Below are 20,231 nucleotides of genomic sequence, written 5' to 3' on the forward strand. Positions count from 1 at the left end.
TTTTTAAAGTTGCATTTCTTCTTCTTAGGTATAGTCTAACCTCTTTACTGTTGATCGAGGCTAACATGTAGAGAACCAATTTATAAAATGAACACAGACAGCCAAACTAATGTTAGTATATCAGCTCTGCCTAGCTTGAACTCTGAAAAACATAAAATGTCGAAGTATCAGTGTAACCCGCAATGGTGTTGGCAACTTTGTGGATTAAGATTGATATACATTTTAGACACCCTCTGTGACTTGAAACAAATCTAGCAGCTTTTAGGACAAACAGTCGCTGTGCCATAAAGAGGAGAATCCCTTGTACCGTTCTGCAAGGGTAGGATCTAGTTGTCGAGTGAGTATTCGCCTTGTATTCAAGAGTCTGGGAATGTTTGAGATAATCTGCTATTTCTAACCTTATGAGAGATCATCGCACATGTGTATACAGCCAAAATAACTGCACAGATGTCTTTAATTAAAATTGATAGTAGTTTATCAGATGATGCTGCAGATCTTTTAAAAGCATTATTGTATTAGAGCGTAAGCCTTGTAATGCTTTTTGGGATAGATTGTGGTTTTTCAGTTAAAATTCCAGACTTTTTTCACCCTCTGACAACAGAAACAGAAAAAATATGACAATGACAGTGGCTTTATTTTGAATTTTTCTGTATTAACATCTGGTATATGTGCAGAGAGTAGAAGATGAAAAAACTGTTATGGTTAGGCTTATATTAGTGCATGAATACATTTAGTGACATCTGGTGCCTTTTCTGCTCAACCATTAGCTCCATTACATCAAAAATAGTTGTTAAGACTAGCCTGCAGCAGCCACACAGGTCTGGTCAGCGTATTTGTCCAAACAGATTTTTTTGATGTTTTACTCAAACCAATAGTCAGCCTTAGTTGAAATCAACTCAAATGATAACAAGTTTAGGCAATATTTTAGACTTCAAAGCTCCCTGTGGAGACTAATGGTTTCATGCTCTAAATATGAGGTAGCCGACTATTCCCCACCACCTTGACACAGACTTGGAGTAATCAGTGGAGTTCCCTTCAAGATAGTTTCATGGCACTACACCAAAGCATCAAATGGTCACAGCTAAATGTCATAATTGCAGCAGATAACATACCTCCTGGTTTACCAATCAGTCAATCAACTCAATGATTAATCAGCTCAAGTTCACCAGGACACCAGGAATAAAGATTATTTCGGTGTTTCCATCATGTTCTCATGGGCCACTGTGTCTTCCACACTAGGATGTCAAACAGAAGATTTCCCCATGGTGTCATTTCCTTCACATTCAAATAGATACAAAATGGATGAAATGTGAACCATATAAGCAAACACAGTGCACTGTTTCTCAGGAAAAAGTCTGAAAAGCATTATGTTTCTACCACCCACATACCAATGCACTTTGAACTCAATCACACCTCTCCCCTCTCTGCTTTTATGGCTGCAGATGGAGTATCTGCTAGGGTTATTTTTCCCTTTCAATCATACCAGCAATTTTGTGTGTGTCACAAACACATGCTGTTGTTGTCTCCCTTTGTCACCTATGTCATTGATAGGCCAGCCCACAACCCACTGCGACAACCTTTCAATCTGAAAGAGCCTTCAAGAGCAACCATCCTCTTTTTCCCTCCTGCTCTCATCTCCAACTCATTAAGATGAGCTAGCATGAAGAGCCTGCAGGGGGAAGACAGCGCATTATGAATTTATCGTCCTTGATATAAAGAAAATCGTGACTTTCACCTCAACAAAGTGGCATGGAAATGAACAGGGGCCTAAGCTGGGCACTGAGGATTCATGAGATAAAGCTTCTTTATTCAGCCTTCACTGGACACTACACCTGTGAATAATTTCAGGGAGGGGAGAAATGTGAATCATAAGATAATTACGCCACGAGTCAAGCTGGATGTGGTACTGTGTTGCTGAAATTGAGGAGGAAGTCAGTTAAGCTTTAGCACAGCCAAGCAGATGTAATTTACATGGTACTGTGTGCTGATTTTATAGTACTTTCAGATGCTAATCTGCTGGAGTGGACATGGAACCACATCTGTCATGGAGCTCAGACTAGCATATCTTCATCTCTTCATCTTCCTCTCTTATTCTTTCATATGCTGAAGCCTTATCAGAATAAAAACTGAGCTTTCCAAATGCCGTCTTGGCAAATACATGCCCTTCCCTTTTAACCTTGCCCTCTCATGAAACTAATGGTACAGTGCAGCAAGACTTTATCCACACTAGGCCATAATTAACTGAATACTGCCAGGAGATACTGATGGATCCCTCCCTTCACACCTGAAACACACTCTACCAAACACACATCTACACGTATGTACACTCAGGGGGCCAGAGGTCCAACTGTATAATAAGGACTAATAATGAGATGTAGGCCAGGAGACAATTAGGTTGAATCATTTTGATGCTGAGGTTTATCACAGGTGCACTCAGGAGGAAGCCTCTATTAAATATGTTGATGCTGTCAGCAGAGAAATGTTATTTAGAACATGGGTGCAATGAACACCTGGCCAATCAGGAGCCAGTGAGTTCACAGTTGACAAAGTGGGGGTGTTATATCTGCAGAATGAAAGGATTAATTGGAGGGAGGTTGTGGAAAGAGGGAGGAAGTGTTTTACATGTGTATGTTTGTGTGTGTGTGTGTATATGTGGTAGTAGTTGAGATGGGACGGCTCACTGAATATGATTTTAAAAGTGCCTTTTGGCAGATAATTAGACTAATTACTGTTGGTTATTTAGGCTAAATTTGTGCTTTGTGTAGACACAGGAAACTACACACACAGCGGTGTGCTTTAAATATCTGAAGGTCATGTCAAAGCAGCTAAATCACTGGAAATATTTTTCTATCATCACAACCTCTCATTGTCCACAGCAGCTGACCTTTAAGCCCAAGAGTCTGCCTAGCTCAAACAAAATTAACTGACTATTCAAATCCCTTGAGTGCTGTAGACTGTAGGAGCTCCAGCATATATAGATAGCTGCTTAAGGCTTTTCAACTTCCACAGTGGCATGCACTCTAACATAGTCATCCTGTTTACTCTGATACTTGTGATGCAGTGAACATGTCCTCATAACTTATAATACTATTCTTTTTTTTTTTGCACAGTTGGTTAATGGGAGAGAATTTTTTTTCTTTGGTTTCTGTTGAGTAAACCAAGACAGAGAAAAAAGCTCCTTTCAGTGCTACCTGGAAACTATATTTCATCACTCTGCGTATTAAGAACATATCAAAGAGGAAACCAAGCAACACTTTTCAAAAAAATAAAAAGAAAGGCAAATCTCTGCCTGCAGAGTGCGGTAAATAAATCAACTTCATCTGAAGAGAGCTGTGGGCAAAACTGCATTACTCAGTGAGCGGTTATTGTTTACTTTAACCAAAGGCAAACTGCTGGTAAGGTATCTACTCTTCCCATTCAAGGTATGCACCTTGTTGTGGCTGCAGGGCGCTCTGTGTTTACAGCCCAACCTAAAAGAGGATCTGAGCCCCACGACAATGCAAAATGGATTCAAATAAAAATAGCAGCTGTCGCGCTGGTATCATATTATGCTGTATGTACTGTTTTTGCCATGAGCTCTCCACCTTTTTTTTTTTGGAAAGGAATATGTTGTTCTATAAATGCAGGAAGTTTGCACTACACCAAGGGTACCGTGTCACCACGAAAAGGTCTGCAATGTGAAAAAATAAATCAGGGTGTATTTTTAGAAGGGAGTGTCAGCAAAGTTCCAGGGGATGAAGAAAAAATATTGAAAATACTTTGATAAGTATGTGAATACTGCTAGGAGCAACTGGGCAACTTCACAAAATGAGGATCAAAAGAAAAATGGATGTTATTCCCACTCTAGACATAAGTTGATAGGATCCTCTTGGGCCATTTAGCCACTAGCTTTACGAGGTCTCTCCACCTGATTTAAAAGTGTCTCCAGAAGCCCCTGGATGCGAGGTGCCAAACTCATCAGCAATGACTCCATCCAAGAACCCTCTTTTGAAGAGGCCCGCCTCCCCTGTCTGTGCCAAATGCCCATTTAGGCACACATGAATATGCATTTTCTGTGAGACCGAGTGGGTGCAGCGGAGCTCCCAATTTATATGCACACATTAACCACGCTTCCGCTCGTGCTGTCACTGCCTTTCATGTCCAAGCCTGTCAGGAGTGTCATGGTCCCTGATGTATGGGGTGTGGGGGTTTGGCTTGAGTGAACTAAGCCTGGATGAGTTGTGTTCTCTCAGCACTGATTGTGTACAAGTGGGCAAAATACGCGCAGCCAAGCAGAGCAACGCAACGCTTAACCTTTACTGACTATAAATGCATGCAAGGTTGAACTAAAGGCAGCCTGCCATGCACAGTTGCATATCAACTTTGTCCCTTGCAAGGCTGGCGAGTGACCATTAGGAATAGACTGATGTGGCGACCGAAAGGGGGTACACTAAGTGAATGAATGCAGACTGCGGTCACAATGAACTTAGGGCTGCAAGAAAAATGTGCTCTGAAAGTGCTTGATAGATGTGGAAGTGGCAGAAAGAGGCCAAGTTAGCCTGACTTTCAAGAGGCTGCAACCCCAAATAAAGCTGAGCATGCCTTTTATTTAGACACAACAGTGCAAAAAGATTGTTGATGTCCTGTTGCACAAATCAACCATAACAAATATACATGCAGTGTACTGGGTGCAGTGATGTGTGTGCAGGCCTGTCATAACCAGCAGAGGTCAATAAAAGTCTATTATACATATAACGCTCTATTAACTGTGACTTTCTGAAGCAGCCAAAGGTCTTTGTGACCCTCCCTGTCAGAAATGTTTCCCTGTCATTATACAATGTCTTGTTTCTAGTTACTACCTTGTTTTTGTGCAGCTACAGATATCTTCACATCATGTGCAGTGATTAGGACACATTATCAATATAATCATGGAAATGTGGTGCAAGGTTTCATTTCCAAATTGCATCAGTGTGAACATCATCTTTCACAAAGTTTGGATAAAATATGTTGGGGCTATACCCTGTGAAAAGCATGTTTGTCCAAACTGTCAATATTAGGGGCAAATAATAGCTCTCAACTTGTGAGAATTAAATCTTCAAATATGAAATTGTTCTTTAAGTAGTTTTTGTTGTGTACTGTATGCTGCATGCTCGGACAGGGGCACCATCTTGCAAGGACTGCAATCCAGTTCCTTTCTCATTTGTTTTTGTTAAGTTACTAAAAATGGTCAAATCTGGTGGAGAAGGGAAGAGATGGTGGAAGGAAAAGAAAATACAAAATGGACCCTATCTCGAAAGATTTGATTGCGCTGCTGAATGCAAGATTAGGTAATTAACAAGCTGGTATTGTGCTGAAATCGTATCCCTTGCAAAATCTAGCCCACTATTTTAGAGAAAGTAAACTAATTGTAATACATTCAGTGGTGTGTTTATATTATGAAGTCATATGCAATGAATTTTATGAGGTGCTGTACTAATAATTTTATATTGAATCTTTAAACTTCTAAAAAACTTTTTTTGCACTTGGAGTGAACATATAAGTTTAAAAAATAGTTACGAGGAGTAGAAATGGACTGAAATGTTATTTAAGGAGTTGATCTTAAAGTTTGAGCATACAGACTTCAGAGTCAGTGTAAGAGGGAACAAACGAAAGTTGTTTTTCCCTGTTAATAACTATCCTAAACATCCAGGCTTTACTAACTAAATTAGGGTGGGTAAGGTGAAGATGTCATCATTGCTGATATACCTTCACATCTGCAAAATCAACACTTCCAGTTTTTCACTCTGTATCATTCTTTGCCCGTTCTGCACTGAGGCTCAACACATTTCTGTTTCTATTTCCATCTCAGCGACTCCTTTGTAATATCTCATTATTTTCCATCTGTGTTCGTCTCCCTAAATGTCTTTGCCTCTCTCGATCTGATAACACCTGCCGCCGCAGACTGGCTACCCTGACTCCTGTTTTCAGGGGCCATTTTAACGATTTACGCTCACTTTCTGTTCTCAGAATTGCGAGGTTAAATCACGACGTGCACTATGGGTCTGATTCACCTGCTGACTGAGTTAAAGGCCGTCACTTTCAGCCCATCAGAGTCTGCAGGGCTGTGCTACCTTGCCAGCCTGTAATTATCTCCACTAACGGGTCCCTCTTTTTTTTTATTCTGTCTCTCTTCTTTCGCACTTCTCTTTTGCTCAAATCGAATGATTACAGGATGCTACCATTGCTGAAAGGGTGAGTACAGTGAGTGCTCTTTATGGGTAATGCAGAAGTCTGCACAGAGATAATGAGCATACACTGAAAATAGATTATTTAGACTAACTGTGAGGGAAATAAGAAAAGGGTTAAAGGGATAAAATCTTTCTTCAATCTGTATCTGAGCTGAAGTCTTGACACTTAAACAACTGGATGCTTGTGAAGTTTTGGAGCTTTGAGTATTGAGCTGGGGAGAGAGATGCGCTCTTACCATGGTTGGATTTGGAGGTGTGAACAGGAGTGTAGTGATTCTTCGATGAGGTTCTGACTGGTGTGTTGTCTTTGGGGGAGCCGTTCATTGCCGCAAAATTCTCACAGTCATATTGTGAAATAGGGATGGGTCCCTGCTGCCTCAGAATGTCTGCAAGGGCCCTGGAAAAAAAGACAAGAGCTATTGTTAATACAACACAGATCTGTACAGTTTGTTTCAACATGCAGCTGAACTCAGTTAACTGTTTTTTACTCATCGAATGGCTGCTAATGGTTGAGACAGTATTGTGCTGTTATGGGTTTTTCAGAACTGTTCTGTTTCTTATATTTCTTCTTCTCTCTTTTACTTTTTTTTTTTACATCTGGGAACATGACGAATGTTCATTTACAACAGAGACAACATTGGATGTGTGAGCATCTTGCCTAATTGGGTTGAATTTGAATGTTTTTCAGACCGCACCAGGTGCATATGGAAGGCTGAAGCCCTCGAGGGGGGAAAAGGGTGGAGGAGAGGGAGAGAAGCAATCGTGATGAAAGAAAGTTCAAAAAACTGTTTGTTTGCTTATTCTGGCATCACATTTGAAAGAGGAAATCAAATTACTCTCACAACGCTGCAGTTCAAAGCTTTTGTACGACAAATGTATCAGCAATGTAACCTTTGCTTTTGAATTAATATTTTACCTCCACCCCCATCCCCTCCACCTCCTTCCTGTTCCTTATTGAATGTGCAGCAGTGCATGCACGTCACCCGCCCTTGATGCGGCCCTAACGTTAACACTATCCATTATTCACAGTCTTAAGATTGCTCAAGTGTTGAATAATGTATCCGATAAAAAGAAAACTATTCGATCTTGAAAAAAAAAAGTGTCAGCATTTTTTTAGGTGGAAGCTGTACGCTTGTGGATGATGACGGTCATGTAGCAAAGCCTCAGCTGGATGCTAGAGCAAGCCAAGGAAGTAAGTGTTCCTGTCATCACCCCACCTGAACGCACCAGACAGCCAAGTGCTGATGTGCAAGGGGCAGGAGTGGAAGTTTGGGGCTAAACATTGAATAATTATATTTGACAGCTGGCCACCTTGACTTGTTTGCCTCATGAACTAAGTATCTGGATTACTGTTAAATTCTTACATGTGAGAGGCTTGTTTTATTATATACATGAATGATTAGTCCCTCTCCCCCACAAAGCAGAAGTACACACACACACACTTCAGTCTACCACAGTCACTGTTACTGTTCTCTTCTAACTCCTTTGCTATTATTTCAGGCTTTGATTCTTTGAGATTTAACATTTGCTGCCAATCCAGTGGGGTCTGATCTGAAAGATGCTGGCCGTGGATAACAATCATCACATCCCTTTAAACAAACCACCAGTCTTACTGTTATTTCATTACATTCAATAAAACATTTTTAAAAAACCCACTCATGGTGGTACATTGAAAAAAACAACATCTGACATTCTCAGCCCTTTTCGTTGACCTTTGACCTCTGTCTTCAAATGGGGACTATATGTTTGTCTGCAACATGCTCTTTACATTAATAGTCCGTTCCCTTATGATGGTAATTTTGTTTAATTTATCTCAGGAATTAGACTGACAATGAGTAGAAAAAAGGTATAAGCTATGTGCAGCAAACACGTTGATTTTTAAGACTCACCTATGTATATTCATTTCCTGAGGCGGTTCTGTGGCTTTGTCATATGCAACTTTGACCGACACTCCCAGCACTATAATGAACGCTATGATCCCACAGGTGATATAGACTGCCGTGTTGGTCTGATCCATGCTCGGATCGTAGGTTTCACCGGTTGGGATGGGTGACGGGGCGACCGTTTGGATCCACACGGGCGTTTGGTAGTTCCTGCAGGCTTTCTGGTCCAGTCGGTCTTTCTTGTACTCACAGCAGAAGCGCAGGTAACACGTCCCGCAGCAGTACCGGTGGTCTGTGTTGTTGCATTCGAACATTTTGTCATACTGGCCGCTCACATCGTAGTAACCCAGGCAGGTGTCGTGGTTGCTTGCTGGCGCCGGCTGCGGGGTCTTCTGCGGGATGACCGTGGGCACCGCAGTAGGTCTGGAAGCCTTCCTGGGCGCTGGTTTGTTTTTTTTACCACTCATAGCGGCGCTCAGGACGCAGAGCGGGTCCAAGTATATAAACAGCAATAAAAGGTGCCTAATCCCCATGGTAGTGCGAATAACTCTTCAAGTTTTACGTGTTGGCAAAGACACTTCTATAGTGATTCAACATAAAAGGTTCAGTCTAGTTTGGTCACCGAGTCTTCCCCTACTCGGTCATTGTCCTGTGCAGCAGTCATACTGAATACAACTGCATAGACAGTTGTCAAGGGCATTCTCCACTATTATTATGCAATAGACACACTAAAGCCCATTGCGACGAAAGGAGGATCGGTGACCGAAGAACACCATATCCTGACCGAGATGGAAGCTGATTGATGCCCGGACTCTGCGCGCTCTATCGGCTGAGCAACGTGGGGAGTCTCGGTGCGTTGCTGTCCAAGGTGCTGGTTCTCGGAGACTCAGTCTGTTCTGCGGGAGTCAAAGTTAGTCTGCGGGGAAGCAAATAAGCCAAATGAGCTCATTACATATACTCACGTCACAGATACGTCATTAATTAATTAGTATGCTTCCACAGTACGTGCTCAAATAACTTGATAGATTAGAGTCATTTCAGTCACAGCTGGCTCTGCATTCTTGCAGTTTGCACAACGCATTCCACTGTATAACATGACACCAACAGCTCATTATCTGACAAACAAATCCCGTGTTTTATTTGAATGTTAAGCACTACACCCTGTCTTTGCAGCACATAATGAAAGGTAACTAAAAGAGCATGTCTGCTTATTGTTTGAAAGATTAATTAAAGTTGATGCATTTTTATTTTTTCAGTGTGCGCTATTCAGAGTGGGAGGATGAAAAGCCAGCCTACCTCTGTCAGGATCCCCGCTGGGGACTTGCTCTCTGTCTGGGTCTCCGAAACTGAGGAGAATATCAGAGCCGTGAGCCCCTCTCTCACTTCGTCTCCTGCTCCACTTCTCTCCTCCTTCCCGGCTTTCTCCCTCCCTCTGTCTCTTACATCACTTCAGTGCTGGCGTCAGAACTCAGCCAAGTATCAGTAAATTGCACCCCTCCGCCTTCCTCTTCTCTTCTCCTTCTTCCTCCTCCTCCTCCTCCTCCTACTTCATGAGAGCGAGAAAGCAACCAAGCCTGGTTATTGGCATTAACACTTCTAAATTAAACGGCTGCACAGACCTCTGCATGCAGAACATGATGGCCACTTGTCTCCAGCAGCTACCTTCACTCTCTGGATGTCCTGCTTGTTTTTTCACATTTACAATCCTCTTGACCATTCCCATTTATCACTTACTTTAATACAAGTGTCTCTTATCATTTTAGTTGCCTGTAAACATGCAGTTTTCAGGAGGACACTACGAAAAACTGAGCTCTCTCTGTAAATGTTCTCATTATTACAGATAAGGTCATTCATGTTGGGTCTGTAGGCAAGCAGAGGCACCTGGGGGATTGTGGGAAACTGATAGGGCCAAATTACTAGTGAAGAGTGTTTTAGCACTGCTGCACTAAAAGGAGCCAAAGCTGCGAGGGACACTCCTCCACACGGCTTCATCCTTTCGTTTTTCTTCCATATCCATGGTCACCAGTGGGGAAAAAAATATGCATTCTTATGTGCAGGTTTCCAAATAAAGACACCCGCTAATTAACACACACTGAAGCTGCCAAACTGGCAGGCTCAGAGCCTGATAATAAGGAAGACCTGCACACATTGCTCTCTGTGGCACTTGGTTGGAGAGTAGTCTTGCACACCATATTTGCACCCAGCACTGTCTGATCACAGTGGAGCTGGTGTCTTGACAACAGCTGCCGCAGAGAGGTGTGGAAGAAGCGGAGTGAGAGCGGGACCTTAAATCGCAGTTATCCTCTTTGGTTGGGAAATAAATGCAACATGATGAGAATACAGGGCATTGTTAGTGTTTCTGGCAGGCTGAAGGCTGTAATGATGTGGGCCAAAGAAGCACAAGTAGAGATCAGAGGAGTGAGTGTTGTAAGACTCAGGAGAGAAATCAGGAGGAAAAGAAAAGAAGCCTATTGGAGAAATCAGACTTTGTCCTGTTTGTGAATATTCAAATACTTATTTTAATTGTATTTGGTGTTAAATAATGGTTTTGTTTGTGGCTCTAAATTGTTACATTGTTAGAAATCTATTCTCCGGTGCAAGACAAGCCCCTGATGTATTGGATAAAATCAGACACTAAGCACTGGATGAACTTTAGGATTCAAGCAGAATGGTAACATCAAAATGGAGAATGGTCAGAGGCAGTTTTGTAATAAATTTGTTCTCTGCAGAATATGTTTCTGCATCATTAGAGCTAAATGGATAGCTCCCACAGTGTAGAGCAGTTTTGGTTTGTTTTCTGATTGAAATGAAAAGCAGACAACGTATCGGATACTGAGTGTTGTGAGCTTAAAGTAATTTTTTTCACCAGCCTTGGAATCTGTTTAATGTTCTGCATCATCTTTAATTAAATGCAATACAAGTTTTGTTGTTTCTTTTTGCATATTTACAGTATTATGCAAATGTTTTGAGCCACCCCTCATTTCTTTGCAGCTGAAACATGTTAAAACAAACACCACTGTATATGGCTAAAACAGAGTTTGTACAGTTTTATAGAGCTTGAAATTCAATATTTGGACCTTTATCCTTCAACACAGCCTGAACCCTAAGATGGTTCAGAAGTAGTAGTCCTTAGAAACAGTTCTCCAGGTTTCTTAAAGGACATTCCAAAATTATTCTTTGGAGATTGGCTGCCTTTGGTTACATTATCCAATCCAATTCAATCCAACTTAATTTATAAAGCACCTTTAAGACAACAGAGTTGACCCAAAGTGCTATGTAGTCAAACATACACTTACATACGGACAGAAAACAGAGACACAAAAGATGTACAAACGCAAGCATAAAAATCACGGGTAGAATAAGTAAAACAACAACTAGAAATAAGAGTTAAACAACTCACATTGTGGTAAAAGCTTAAGAAAAAGAATATGATCATAGAATAGGTTTAAAAACGGGAAGAGAAAGAGCCTGCCTAACATCTGAAGGCAACTTGTTCCAAAGTTTAGGAGTCGTCACTGCAAATGGATGATTACCTATGAGATTCCACCTAGTTTTTGGACAACCAAGACCAGGTGATCGGCAGACCTGATGGACATCTTGCCAAAGCAGGTCAGAGAGGTAAGGTGAGGTCATTCAGACATTTTAATGCCAGATGGAGACTTTTAAAATCAGTTCTATTGTGCACAGGGAGCCAATGAAGAGCAGACAGAATTGGTGAAATATACTAGTGTCTCTGCTCTCTGATTAAAAGGGTTTTGCTATCTGCCTTAAATAAAAGAAGCTTTTCTGTACAATGGCGCTGATTTGCTTGTTAAGTTAAAAATCACAGTCCCACATTCACTCCCAAGTTTGTAACAGTGCTTTTTATATAGAGCTATAGAGAACCAAGGTTAAAAGGGAATTTAAAGGGGGTTTTATGAGGGATGGCATCAGAAGTACCACTCGGACCAAACAAAACCTCTATTTTCTTTTCATTAAAACTTAAAAAGCTTAGCAACATCCATGCTTTGATGTCATCGATGCATTCCAATACTGGCTATTTTGCATTAAAGGGATGTAAATTTGACAGTCATCTGCATATCAGGGGAAATATATCCAATGTTTCCTCAAAATATAGCCTAAAGGAAGCAGAGAGAAAAGAAGGGGCCCAAGAATTTAACCTTGTAGCACCCCATTGTAGCAAGGCATTGAGGAACCCATAAATTCACCTATACTAACACAAAAAACTTTTGTCTGCCAAGTAGGAACAAAACCAATCCAAGGCTGCACATCTGATGTCTGCCCAATGGTCCAGGCACCAAATAAGGACACTATGCTCAACAGTGTCAAACCCAAAGGTCAAATCTAAAAGTACGAGGATAACAGCGTTACCAGAGGCATTTGCTAAACGAATATCATTAAAGAACCTTAGGAGTATCACAGGTTGGTTTTTAGCCACCTCACAAAAATGGACCCAAGAGCAGACAGGGAACTCAGGGAGAATTAGAGTTTATTTACAAGTGATGAGTGTTGATAGCCGAAGGGAGATCTGGGTAGATGTGGAACTCTGAGAGAGGAGGGAGATGATTAGTATAAGCGGTGCTGTTCTGCTAATTGGCGGTAGCGTTCGACCGTGCGCAGCAGAAATTCATGGGTCTGGGTTCATACACGCTGAACATGGTGAAGGTGGTGTTGAACAGAGGGAATCTCCAAATCTCTCTCCTCCTTAGGGAACAGCGGTGGTTGATTGCCCATTGAGGCGGTAAAATTAGAGGTGACACAGCAGAGGGCGGCCTAGAACTCCTGATTTAGCCGCTCAGTCTGTCCGTTGGACTCGGGGTAGTAACCAGAACTTAACAAAACCTTAGCCCCCAGAGCTGCACAAAATGTTCGCCATAACTGTGAGATGAAATGGGGCCCCCAGTTGGACACCACTTTGGAGGGAATGCCACGGAGACGGAAAACATGATTCACCAGAAGTTCTGTGGTTTCAGAGGATGGGGTAATTGTCTAGGAGGATGAAATGAGAAGCCTTAGAAAAATGATCAATGGTGGTAAGAATGGAGGGAGGTAGTTCAGCAACAAAATCCAGGAAGACGTTATGGCAATATTATGCCGGTGCACGCCTCTTGCTCTAGCTCAGATGATCGTAACAACATGGCGACTAGCTGCATACCTGCAGCTGTACCATTTATAATTAAGTTCAGTTACAAGAATTGTAAACAAGACGCTGACTAAAGGAGCGCAGACTGCTAAGTCTGCGATATTAAAATAAAGGATGCTGGTGCAACCACAACCAATTTCATCCGGGACCTGAAAACCCACCCAGAGAGGTCAGTCACATTAACGCATATGGACGGTTAGCTTAGCATCAGCCATGTAACGTTAACTTAGTTTGCCATGAGTTTTAACTGAATATTTGAAAAGATGAGTGAATGTTATTTTGCTTGTTACACTTGTTTGCGTTGAGTGGCGTTGACATGCAACTCCTGACATGACGTAAAAAAAAAAGGGAGGCAACTTAAATCATCTAGGTTCCGTTGCTGCCATCTACCAGCTAACGTTAAACGTAGAAAAATACATTTGAGTGAGAGGATAGAGGAATATTCTCATTTCTAGTAGACTTAAAAGATGTCATTAGAGACCCAGTGCAATTAAACAATATGGTTGCAGAGGTCAAACTTAACTTTTTTGTCCGCTGCATTGGCCAAATGGCTATCCTAGTGAATGTTGAAAATTTACCAGCCACTCAATAGATTACCATTGTTATTTTTGGCTGGTGAGTGCAGCATACAGTACCAGCCACTTGCATGATTTACCAGTATTTGGCTGGTAAATGGTGTTAATTCTGTGTCCAGCAGATGTAGCCTACTATGACTGTGATTAGATGATTAGTTATTATTGCATGACTAATAATGCTGGCAATATTTTCCCAAATTTTCAGGCACTCAAATCTTTTCTCACTTTCAATAACATCAGTAAAATCTGATTTAGACGTACTGATCATTTATGAACTTAACCATCACCACTGTCAACGTCATACTGTAACTAACCATGATTTGTCAAACCTTGTCGTGACTGAGGCTTCTCTCAACAAGTCACCATACTTGCTGAGAGGATGATTAAAGACGAGCCACCCGCTAAAACTCCACACCTATTCACTGGCTACAGGAAGGGGGAAACAAAAACAAGAAGGATGACCATGTATCATCTGTCAAGGCTGAGCTCATTCGTTACATGCAGGTGTGCTCTAAAGAAGAAGCAGACTGCCTAGGTTTCTGGAAAAGGAATGCAAAGGTCTTCCCAAGACTATATTTTGGCTATGAGAGTGCTCTCTGTTCCTGCCACCAGTGCACCAGTGGTGCACCACCCTCACCAAGCCAGGCTGAGTGTGAGGACACTGTCCAGCCTGATCTTCTTAAAATGTAACCGTTCTCTTTAATGCTTTTCTTGGTCTTACCCAGGACACCTACAATCTTGTTAATATGTTAATATGGTTAATATGTTAATATTTTGTGACGCATACCCAGTGTACTAAGAGTTGAGTTTATTAAATATTTTGTTCTTTGCATTTAAAGTACTTCCCATGTTCCTTTATAAGATAATACCAGCACATTCATTGATACACTAGGTGTGAATAGCTTCCATCATGCCAAATATAAACCAGTAAGCTCTGCTCAGGGCTTGTATTATGTGTGCTTGTCACTCTTTTGCACTAGTTACATGACCTCTGTTTTGTTGGTGTGTCTGGCTTTGTTGATTGCTCATCTATCAACATATGCACACTTTTCATCACTTTGGATTGGAGCTTTTTTTTCCCAGTTTCCCTGGGGGGTTTAATAAAATATTTGTGATTCTGAGGTATTTTGCTAAAGAGTGGCGTCTTTCCTCATATTGCAATAACCTTTTTAAAGTGATCATATAACAAACAACTAATCAGTACTGTTACTGTATGCTAATAGATAAAGGAGTGATAATACAGTAAATGCTTTGAATCTCATATAGCTGTGTAGTATTCTTAACAGACTGAATAGCAGTGGATGATAGAAGGCTCATTACAACCAGAAGAGATGAGAGACTTTTGTTCTTTTGAGACTTGATTTGGACTTGCAAAAAAAAGACTTGTGAACATCTCTGCCTCAGTGATACAATTACTTTCTAAAAAGCCATTCGGTTAGATTAAAACAATTTTCTCCTAAATCTTTGAGAGGACTGGGAGTTTAGAAATTGGCCTGAACTTCAACAAAACTCAGGGGTTAAGATTAGAATTTTTTTTTTCTTTGCCAAGATGATCCCATACTGCTATAATGTTGAGGTTTGGGCTCTGTGGGGATTCATCACTCCATAAGACCTATTCCCACTGATTTTCAGTCCAGTTCTTGTGGCAGTTTGCATACCTCAGCCCATTCTCCCTTTTTTTCCTTCCTTAAGAATAGCTTTATGACAGTCACCCTTCCACGGAGAGCCTTTCTGATGAGGTTTCACTGAAGTCTTCAACTCACAGCTCTTTGGGAATCCCCTTGTCTGTCAAATTGTGTTATCTTTGGCATTTTTCATAGATGTAACTACAGAAATGGGAACAAATGATGAGTGTTTGTGTCAGACTGTGTGCTGTTTCATCACTTCAAATAGCTGCACAAAACACATTCCTCTGCAAATGGTCAGATACAAGGACTTGACTGAGTAAAAAAGTAGCCAATATTCAAATTTACATAAGTAAATAAAAAAAAACTATATTAAAACAGCCTGGAGAACTATTGCTCAAGTCCACTTTGAAATATCACAAGAAGGTCTGGCTGCATCAAAGCAAAATGTAAAGAAATTTGCTCAATACTTTTTAACAGTAAAGAATGATTAAATAACTGTGTGTAAAGTGGAGGTTTGGAGAGTTCCAAACAACAAACCTACAGAGAATTATCTCTGCACTTCTCCTCAGCTCTTGCAAAAGAGCTTTTTAATCTTTTCTGTAGCTTATTGCTTAGGTTTGTCAGCCTGCAACTATAATGACCAAAATAAAATTGTCCAGTGTTTTGTCACAACTAGTTCTGCTGCCCTCAAGTGTCCAAAAAACTTAAAAGTCTTTCGGTCTTTCTGTGCTCTGTAACAGCTTCATATATTTCCCTAGAGTTGCAGTTGTATTCACATTATTTACTGGATATCCAGCCTGAGGTTTCACTCCACTACTAAATTAAGTATGGTATCTGTATGTATTGGCACCGAAGAGCTGCTGGATTGGAACTGGAAACACTGCACTCAGCACATTAGGAGGTAAAAACAGGCTAATTACAGTTGCTGTGTTCCACATGTTACTGATGACCTGCCCTGTTTGTTTGCAAATAAAAGTGGATTTGTCACAGTCTTCACACTAACAATGGCCAATTTAGGGATCAAGCTTGGAATCCATCCATTTTCTATACCCACTTAATCCAATTTAGGATCGCGGGGGGCTGGGAGCTGTCATTGGGTGAGAGGCAGGGTACACCCTGGACAGGTTGCCAGTCCATCACAGGGTCACACAGAGACAAACAACCATGTTCACTCTCACTCTAAGGGACAATTTAGAGTCACCAATTAACTTAACATGTATGTTTTTGGACGGTCGGAGGAAGCCGGAGTACCCAGAGGGAACCCACGCATACACAAGTAGAACACGCAAATTCCACAACCTGTAACATTGAACCTCATCATGTTTATTAACCTCTTTCATTCAAATGCATTATCAACTAATAAGCAACTCATGAATCAAATTAGGAGTTCACGAATGATTCTTTTGATTAAAATCAAAGTTGATTTAAAGATTTTTGATGCAAGGGAGACAATACCATCCATTTTCTACACCCGCTTAGTCCAACTGCCGGGCCCAGGGGGGGCGGCAGTACATTAAAAATAAAAGATTTCTGTGTTCAAGTACATACAGGTGGTTGTCTTAGGTTGTAACCAACTCAACTCTGCTGGAGCCTATCCCAGCTGCCATTCGGCAAGAGGAGGGGTACACCACAGACAGGTCGCCTGTCCATCACAAGGCCACAGAAAAACAAATAAGACAAACAACAATGCACACTCACACTCACTCCTAGGATCAATTCAGAATCACCTGTTAACCTAAGATGCATGTTTTTTGCGCTGGGAGGAAGCCGGTATACTCAGAGAGAACCCAAGTATCCTCTCTATCTTATCCCCTCCAACAACTTCACATCACACTGATGTGAGAAGTCAAAACCCTTCTGCTCTTGACTTTTGTTTTGGTATTAACAGCAAATTCTCATCAACAGTTGTCCACTTAAGAAAGGGATAAGGTAATATTGCTTTACCAGTTTTCAGTTCCCAAAACCAGATAATCAGACTTTTCCCATCAGATATAGGAAATTCTGCCTTCCTGTTTGTTACTGAATGCATCATCAGTAGTGCACTACCAGAAGCTGCAATTAAAAGAAAGAAAACTGATTTGTAATGATTTATAAAAATCAGTTTTGACTCATTTATTTCCTCCCAGCTAGCCATTATAGTATGTATTATCACTGCATGATTCATGATTCAGATTGTGGATTAAAGAATAATCAGTACCAACTTATTGTGGTTGAAGGTTTATAGTCGAGCTGTTGTAGTGTAACTCATACTTTCACCAAAGCATACTATAGAAATGTCATTAAGATATCAGGAAATTCTGTCACCTAGTTAAAAAAAAAAGGGCAAAACATGCCTGCTTCAAAGACACTTAAATCAAATACAGCACAACGAGTCATTAAAAGTTTTTGAAACTTCTGTAGGTAGATAAGAGTTTATGGACATCACAATACACAAACAAGATCCACAAGATGTATGCCTCATAGAAGTGCAATACAATGCTTTGGTAATAACTAATATGAAGATGTATCTACTTGGTACTGAGGATAAATCAGACACTGACACTGAAAAGATGTTATCTTTTATTTTTTATTTTTACCAAAGACTTTTGAAAGCACAAAACAAAAGGTGAATTCAGAGTGATCTGCCTGATCATAACATAACAATGTGAAGTCATATTGTAATTTAAGAATGCAAACACTGAGATGCGCCTTTAGATACATTGATTGAAATTCAAAGCATTGATTGAAATTGAATCTAGTCATAATAGCCATGATTGACTGTGTTAAGATGTTTACATAATAAATTGGACAATTGTGTTATAAATCCAGGCAAAAATAGTGTATAGAAAATAGAAAACTATAGAATATAAATAAAAATAATATAATATAAAATACAGAACATCCATTGATATTCTACTTTGATAATTGCAAAAAATTGTGTGTTTGTTGCAGGACTATATATTGCTGGTTCAGCTTTCTATTTTAACAAATACACTTGCCATAGCTACATGTTCATGAAAAATAATATAGGGACTGTTGTTCTCTTTAAGATGGGATTTAATTGAAAAACAAGATTCTGATTATCAGTGGACCTTTAAAAGTTGCATGAATCCACCTCCATCAGCACTGCCTGTCACAGCCTCACCTGAGCAGCCATCGGTGTCAGGTCAGATTTCACTGCCCCAGATGGAGGTCAAACAGCTGGATGCCACGTTGCAGTCTCATGACATTGTATATGAAACAGACAAATCTCAATTCTGGGGATGACTCCCCTATAATCTCAAAGCAGAAGACTTTTCCTGACGGTGGTACTTTCACCGCTATCATCCTCCTGTCGTTTACCCTCCTTGTCTGTCCTCCAGAGGAAACACTGAAGGAAGGTGGAATGCCAGCACTCATTAGAAAAGAGATTTCAAAAGCTCCCTGACTGCAACAGAGGGGGAGGAGGCTTTGCATAAGCATCTTTTTTTCAGTATCACCAGTAGTGTGACTGGCAGCAGGTTAGAGTACCAAAAGATTCTAATTTAAAGTCTAAGCCGCTCCCATAAAACTTACAGTATCTCCTGAATGGCTTATACACCTCAGCACGTCAGGCTGAAATTGATAGACTGACTCAGAAGCTAGATTTGTCCCCCCCCCCCCAGGAAGTGAAATTGAAAGACTTTTTGATCAAAAGTACTTTAGTTTTCCATTAATCCATTCAGTACAGACTTTGCACAATGAGTGACATGCAGAGGAGGAAAAGAGAGTGTGATGATATTTGTGTCTGAATCTCAAACCAACAACGCTGCTGATTGGGAGGCTGAGAAGCAGTTGCTTGGTAACCACGTTTTATGATGCCAACCATACTTGTAATGAAAAATTTAAACTCCACACTATTGAACAATTCTCTGGGACCTTAACATGAGGTAGAGACCGTGCAATGAGGCCTATGGATGGAGACTAGAAGTTGAACAGCAAGTAAAAGCACACAGCAATGCTAAACATACATACCCACATGAGTACAGAACCTGTCTCTTTCTCCATGAGTTCTTGATTGATTCTTTTTACAATATCAGCAGATGGATAAATGGTTCAAAGCTGGTTCATTTGCAGCTTAAATGGAAAGAAGGAAGTTGATGTTTCCACTTGGAATTCTTCATCTTAGTTCTGTGGTTTGTGACCAAGTTCAGTATCTCTCCATTTTTGTTGCCACTATAAACATGATTGAGGACGCATTCTGGAAAATAGGCCATTACCATATCCTTTTTTTTTCTTATGGCTGCACCAGAATATTATTGTCTGACTTAGATTTTGTTGCATTATTTTACGCGTTGTATTATAGTCTCTTTCATTGGATACAACACTATATATTATAAAGTCCTTATGTAACATTCTTAAACATAAAAAACTGCTTTGAAATGTAATATGTCATATGCAAACCCTATTTCCAGAAAAGTTTGGACATTTTTGAAAATGCCACAAAAGCTTAAATCTGAAATTTGTTATTTTGTTTTAACTTTAACAGACAAAAGTACAAAGAAATGTTTTCTAATTTTTGTTCTGACTAATTTCCTTGTATTTGAAAATATTGAGAAATCTACAATTTAATACCAGTAAGACACTCAAAAAAGGAAGGGGAAAAACACAGATAAGTTTATAGAAGTAATTATGTGCTTACAGAACAATAATGAGATTAATTGGTGACATGTAAGGGTGTCAGAACTGGGTATAAAAGGGAGCAGTCACCAAAGGTCTAGTCTTTCCAAACAACAATGAAGTGTGACTCACCACTTTATGTGGAACTGTATCACAGAATGGTCAATAAGCTCCAAAAA

General features: G+C 40.4%; 1 protein-coding gene across 1 annotated transcript in view; it reads right to left on the minus strand.

Moving 5' to 3' along the window:
• Positions 1-9,459, minus strand: part of shisa6 (shisa family member 6) — a 71,583-nt gene extending 62,124 nt beyond the window's left edge. Inside the window, exons 1-3 of the mRNA XM_072373844.1 lie at positions 9,386-9,459; positions 8,096-9,005; positions 6,443-6,603 (exon numbers count right to left, since the gene is read on the minus strand). Of these exons, the coding sequence (XP_072229945.1) occupies positions 6,443-6,603; positions 8,096-8,622 (688 nt within the window). The 5' untranslated portion in view covers positions 8,623-9,005; positions 9,386-9,459. The remainder of the gene's footprint in view (positions 1-6,442; positions 6,604-8,095; positions 9,006-9,385) is intronic.
• Positions 9,460-20,231: the final 10,772 nt, after the last annotated feature.

This window comes from Leuresthes tenuis, unplaced genomic scaffold (assembly GCF_036924035.1).
Source record: "Leuresthes tenuis unplaced genomic scaffold, fLeuTen1.0.hap1 SCAF_20, whole genome shotgun sequence".
NCBI classification, from domain to species: domain Eukaryota; kingdom Metazoa; phylum Chordata; class Actinopteri; order Atheriniformes; family Atherinopsidae; genus Leuresthes; species Leuresthes tenuis.